Raw genomic sequence first — 6,803 nt, forward strand, 5'->3', positions numbered from 1 at the left:
TATTCTACTAGTTCGTAATAGAGCCATAAAAAAAAATAAAATAGACAATAAATGTGTTCATAAATAAATTTAAATGAGGGAGAAGAGCCACATATTATTTTTGAATTTTTATTTAATAATAATATCTTTTTGAGATTTTTTTAGTAAGTGAATAAAAAAGTAGGACCCAAATCAGGATAGGAAATGGAAAGGCCATCTAATTATTATAATTAATAAAAATTTATAAATTATACTTTCATTAAATAATAATTCACATTTATTATTTTTTGCACATTATATGTTTTATTGAATTTAAATAATTATGAAAAATTTAATAAAAGAATTCATAAATCATGTCAATATTCATTAAAATATTTTTTTCACCTATCAATTAGTAGATTAAATTTTAAAGACTTTTATTTAGAATTTAGAATAAAAAATTAAAGTGGCGTAGAAAAATTAAATGAAATTTTAAAGTTTAAGCGTGTAGAAATATTTTTAAACTAATTAATGTTCAAAATAATATTTTATAATTATAATAACAAATAATAACTAATAAAAATTTTGACTTTATAAAGATAAAAATATAGAGATAAATTTTGATGTTATAAAAAAATAAGATTTTTTTTATTTTAATATTTAATTTATTTTTATAATTAGTCCATCTATTCCATTTAAGTGGGTGCTGATAATATATTTTTAATTACTTGATTAAAATTAAGCCTTTTAAGAGGTAATTTAATAGTATTTAACAGACCATAAAATTTTAAATTTAAACATTGACGGAGCCAAATTAAAGAAAAAGAAAGCGACTGCGTGATAGAAACCATATGAAAGCACTGTAAAAGACCAAAAAGCAAAGTCATCAGCGTAGCTATTACACCAAGTTGAATAACACAAACACAATTCAGAAGCTTCCAAAACCAGTGAAATTTCCACCATTCTTTCTGCCTGGATTAATTAAAACATCATCCTCATCTCTTCTTCCTCAATTTTTATTTATTAATTACCACACACAGATTAAGAATTTGATGTGACAATTTTTTTTTCTAGTAAATTTTTTGCTGATTCTTTACACACAGATCCACAAAACAACTCTCTTTCTCTTCCATATCCATCTTCTTAGTTTTCTCTCTGTATTGTACCTGCATATAAATAACTTCATTATCAATCCCAAAGCAGAAGAATATCATATATAAATAATATATTAGTTTATATTTTTTTCAATTAAGCTTTAATAATTAATTTTTTTAATCGAACGCTTTCAATTTTTTTTTTAATTAGATGATTTATAAACACAAGCATTAAGTATATGTAGTACATACAAAATATAAGTCTAATCACATTAAAAATTCAAACTTTTTTTACTCTATTACAATTTAATTCAATTGCTTTAACTTTAACACAATTGAATAAATCTTTAAAAATTGAAAAAAAAATATTTAATTTTAAAATTAAATTTGTGGAAAGTGTGCTCTTATTAATATAGTATGACATGTAATGTGATATTTTTTATTATTAAATAATGAAATCCACATACCATATCACTTAAAATTTTAAAAAAATTTTCTCCCACCCTCCTTCCCCTCTCTTGCTGGCTAGGCAAGAGAGCTATGGGCAGAGGAAAATTCATAATATGCAATCCACCAAACATAGAACCCCATGCATGTTAGTACTAGCACTAAAAGATGGAAATGTCACCATGGGGTCACCACTTATCACTTGCTTCCTAATGTTAGGATTATTAGAAACCATCCAAAATGCTGCCGGAATTGGACCCCTAACTAGTTGATTGCAACGAATAGCTCCCCATTTGAGGACCTAATTCATGCTCTAGCCTCCACTTTCTTCCTAGACTAGTCTCCCCATTGGTGACATCTAGACAAGAAGTGTCGCCACCTCCGCATACTTCTTGTTTATTAGCAGCCTATCCTTGATTCTTGTAAAACAACATCGGTATTCAAAATTCCCACCTACATTATTAGTTGAATTAATAGAACTAAAACTTAGTGAATCCTCCGAAGCAAACAGAATCCTTTGCTGCAACTGGGAGCTTCATTGACGACTGTGTTTCTTTCCGATTCATTCCTGATGCGAAGCTGCTGATGGGCAGTGAAATTGGGATTGAAATACGTGTTCCTTAGATAGTCAGAGGCGGAGATGGAAGACCCAAAGTTATGATGACAGATGTTAAGGAAAGTGAAATTAGCGGGAATGATATTGGTACTTAAGAATGAAAGGTATCACAAAAACTTAATTAATACCCAAATCTAAATTTAATTAATACCCTCAATATTTGAATTCATCCTAAATTTAATTAAAATTTATTTTAATTATTTAAATCATTTCAAATTTAATTATTATTATTTGAATAATATTTAAATTCATTTAATTTTATATATTTTAATTAATAATTAATATAAAAATATTTTTTTATTAATAATTTATATTTTAAAAGTTTAATAATTCTATAAAATACTAACATTCTATTTATTTAAAATATTAATATATAAAAATTTATAGATACTACTATAGAAAATATATATTAAAATATTTATTTAAGTATTACTCAAATCCAAATTCATTACAACTTAAATTGGATACTCACAAATGTTAAATCTGTTATCATCCATAATTGGTACTAGTGGCAGTAATGATAGCAGGTTCAGCTTGTTGTAGTAACCACTCCACAGTATCACCGTCAGATTAATTTGCGGCCTTGTTCACAAGTGAGCTAAAAAAACCTTGTCAGGTGGGTGGCAGGCATATAGATGACGGCCGCAACCATCGACTTTGTGTGGCGGTCCTTGGTGGAGGTGCTTTTAGGAGGTGGTTTCTTGGGAGGAATATAGAAGGAGGAGGAGAAGATGAGAAAGAGAGAATTTAAAATAATAAAAATAATAATAAATGACGTGACATTTGAGTTGCACTATTCAATAATAAAAAATAAAATATGGTATACCACACAAGCATTAGAACACTTTCCTCAAATTTAATCTCAAAATTTAATAAAACTTTTTCAATCTTTAAAGGTTTGATTAATTATATTAAAATTGAAACAATTGGATTAAATTGAAATAAAATGAAAATATTTAGATTTTTAATGTAATTAGGCCTTATATATAATATTTAATATATTAAAATGATAAATTGAATAGAAATGTCAAAGTTTACTTGAGTCTCTTCGTCTATTTATTTTATTAATTTTTTAATAACGAAAGTTATTTAAATAATAAGTTAAGGGAATATATCTAAAGTTGGCGTTGTTAGATATATGAACCTTAAAAACAAAGAGATTATTATTAAATTATTCAATCTTTTTGATATACATAAATTCTCACTAATAATTAATATAGAATTATTAATATAAAAAAATTAATAAATTTTAATTCAGTATTACTGAAGTTATCATTAAATTTATAAGGTTTCAATCAAAATTAATTATGTTAAAAAAATAATATAAAGTTTGCTGTCTTTATTTTACTGAGAACCAACATTTTTATAAGTTAAAAAATAATTAATATGTCAATCCTTCATCAATTTTTTTTATCTCCTTTTTTTTTTCTCTATTATCTGGTTTTCTTTATTTGCTGTTGTGTTGAGTTTTGCATTGATTTTTAATTTCTTTGTACCACTGTTTATCGATTACTGTTGCTGTGAATCGTCATAGCTCATTTGTGCAATGAGCTAAGAAGAAAAGAAAAAACAGAAGCAAAGGGGATTTCACATGTATGGATATGTATGATAACACTACTAGGTAATTTTTATAGTTCATTCATAATTTTTATGCAGTGTTTTACTTTAATTATTTAACTTTAATTTATTATTAAAAAAATTTTATACTTTAATCTTATTTTATAAAAAATCACTTTGACATATAATAGTATGTTTATAGATTAAAAATATTTAATAATTTATAACTTTATTTATTTTGTAAAAAATCATTTGAAAAATATTTTTATGAAAATTATTTTTTAAAAAAATAAAAATATTTTTCATTATTTAACTATATTATTAAATTAATATTATATTTTTATTTCAGATATTATACAATTAAGGGTAATTTTACCAATTTTAAATTTAAATATTGAAGGAGCCGAATTAAAGAAAAAGAAAGCTGAGAAAACTACATCTAACCAATAATATTACTGGCACATAAAAGATCCAAAAAAATAAAGTCATCCGCGTAGCCATTACACCAAGTTGAATCACTCAATTCAGAAGCTTCCAAAACCATTGAAACATTAACCATTCCTTCTGGATTAATTAAAACATTATCTCTTCTTCGTCAATTTTTATTTATTAATTAGCAATTGACGTGACAATATAGAGAAAATTTTAACTAACACATTGCACACAAATCCACTAAAAATTGAAAATTCATAACTCCAATTGCTACTAAAATGCCCTTTAATTGACTTGTTCCTGTTTGAACGGGCTTGATTGATCTGTCTTCCTTTAATAAGGATCAATACGATTCCTCTTCTGAATGAAATTCAATGGGATCCATGGTGTCTACTATGTATCTTTTTCGTTATTTATACCCTGCATATAAATGTTTCAATTTCAATATATCCCAGAACAGAATGTCATATATAATTAAAATCGAAAGAAAACCAGAGGGAATCATGAAATTACTGTTGAAATTCTATATTGATGGAAGTAGCAGATGAATTAGCAATATTCCCAAAAGCAGTTTCGGACAATACAATGGTCGTGCCGCTTGCCGATGGCGGGGTGGTCGTTGAAAGAGCATAATCAACGATTTTTATTTGAATCGTTTGACCTGGTTGACAAGAACCGGCAACCGTGGCACTAATGCACCTGACCAAATACTCTCTCCCACAGGATGCCCCATTGTCCCATATTCCATTGCCGGCCGCCGCGAACAAATTATTCGAAGGAAACTGCGACGCGTCGTTGCCGAAGCAGGTGGTGGCTATATATACAGCAAACAAAATCTAAGCGATAAGAAAATGTGGAGTACTGATGCGGGCAAAGAAGGCAAAGGTAAGGATAAGGTTAAAGGTTACTTACGTAAATATGGGGGGCTGTACTGGGCAGCTGTGCCGACGTCACCGTGAGAAGAAGAGAGAAGCAGTGAGATTATCAATAAGAAGAGGAAGAGAGATGACCATGGGAGGAGACGAGCTGGGGTTGTTAAAGACATGTTTGGGTTTTTTTTAAAAAAAAAAATAATAACAAAAAATGAAGGCTGAACTGAATGATCTAATAGACGGCTCCTTCTGTTTTCATAGAAAAGATGAATCAAGTAAAACAGACAACTCAATATTGAATTATTTTTCTCAGAAACGTATGAGAAAAGGCAACTTGCCACTTGAGGCTTGAAAGTTCAGCTTTAGATCCCATCTCGACTAACGCGTATTTAGCCTCTACTGTGTGGAAATTATTGAGTGCACTCTTGCATCTCATGCACTCACAAAGAAGTGAGTTTTACTCTCTTAAATACATAGGTATCTTCCCCAACCCCTCCCCCTCTATGGCCTTGTTTGGTTGAGGTTAATTTAATGAAGAAACTTAAAGTTTCCGGAAAATGTCACTTATTTAGTTAGCTATATTTATTGAATTCCAAGGAAATTAGAGAGTCAACTTTCTTGACTGTATAACAATTAAATTATTGACCTAAACCCAAAGAAATAGGATAAATTATAAAGTACACTCAGTGCATTAAAAATAGTGTGCCATATACTCACATAAAAATAATTACACAATAAAAATAAAAATTGAGACCCACTATTTTATTAGTGAAGATACACATATATCGAGTGCACCTAATAATTTACCAAGAAATAGAGTTTCTGAGAAAAAAAATCGTTCACCATCCTACTTTGCCCTTCTCCTATTATTTCTATTCTCTTTCTCGATTTATTGTTGCGCTACTATTTTGGTGGTTCCACTGCCACATAAGTAAATTTTCTTTTTTTTTTAAAAAAAAAAATTTCATTTATCACTTCTACTAGTATTTTTAATTGATTATTCTAAATTTATTTTTTTTTTATTGAAAAAGGTATGATAATATTTTGTTGATTATTATGTCTAAAAGTTGCATATTGATTATTATGTGAGTAAATTGTTGGACGATATAAAATATGTATTATTGAATTGAGTATAGATTTATTGAAATTTTATCAATGAAATATTTTAATTTTTATACTTATATTTGGAGTAAGGGTATTTGTGTCATTTCAATTGTCACTTCCCATTAACATCGTTTTAGATTTAGCTGCTGGAAATTTAACGTACCGATTAAACACATTCAAATTATGTTCTAGTAATTTTACTTTTTTGAAAAGTGAAATTTCCAAGAAATAAGTCATATTGAACTAAACAACACTTATGTCTATTCTCGTTAATAGCTTCTTTATTTTAGAATAATGATAGATATATTCTCTCTTATATTTGCGAAAAAGAAGGATCGAAATGAAAATTGATTTGCAAATTATCCACTTATCATAAGAATTTGTCAATATATAAACTAATATTTATATTGTTATATAGTAAATTGACACTAAAATTATAAGATTTTAAATTTCAAATAAAAAAATATGTAATAATATATTTTACTATATAAGGGAGTTGTAACAACTAGTTATGAGATAATATAAATATATAATTATTGGTATAGGAATTTAAAATCTTCAATAAAAGTGTTTAGGGCTAGTCATCTAAATCCCACATCAGATGCGAAGTGCACGTGCGTGTAGATTGGATAAGAATAAATATTTTATTAAAATTATTATGGTTTTAATAGCAGTTTATTCCTGTCACTAACCCGTGTGTGCGTATATTCTATCTATCGAAAA

At 27.4% G+C, this 6,803-nt stretch overlaps 1 protein-coding gene and 1 pseudogene across 1 annotated transcript; both read right to left on the reverse strand.

The window, feature by feature from the left end:
* Positions 1-1,028: 1,028 nt before the first annotated feature.
* Positions 1,029-4,231, reverse strand: LOC131172189 (transcription factor TCP14-like; annotated as a pseudogene).
* Positions 4,232-4,317: 86 nt separating this feature from the next.
* On the reverse strand, positions 4,318-5,421 carry LOC131171910 (EG45-like domain containing protein). The gene is made up of 3 exons (XM_058132167.1): positions 5,017-5,421; positions 4,618-4,918; positions 4,318-4,524 (listed from the first exon to the last, which is right to left on the reverse strand). Exons 1-3 carry the CDS (start codon positions 5,147-5,149, stop codon positions 4,518-4,520), a joined length of 441 nt encoding a protein of 146 aa, XP_057988150.1. The 5' UTR covers positions 5,150-5,421; the 3' UTR covers positions 4,318-4,517.
* Positions 5,422-6,803: the final 1,382 nt, after the last annotated feature.

The sequence above is a fragment of the Hevea brasiliensis genome, chromosome 13 (assembly GCF_030052815.1).
Source record: "Hevea brasiliensis isolate MT/VB/25A 57/8 chromosome 13, ASM3005281v1, whole genome shotgun sequence".
In the NCBI taxonomy this organism is placed as follows: Eukaryota; Viridiplantae; Streptophyta; class Magnoliopsida; order Malpighiales; family Euphorbiaceae; genus Hevea; species Hevea brasiliensis.

What these genes read in the sequence shown, in the direction of transcription:
- LOC131171910 (XM_058132167.1), bottom strand. Translation starts at nt 5,149, where the DNA reads ATGTCTTTAACAACCCCAGCTCGTCTCCTCCCATGGTCATCTCTCTTC. An exon ending in GTACAGCCCCCCATATTTAC is followed by an intron (nt 4,919 to 5,016) that starts GTAAGTAACCTT and finishes CTGTATATATAG; the next exon opens with CCACCACCTGCTTCGGCAAC.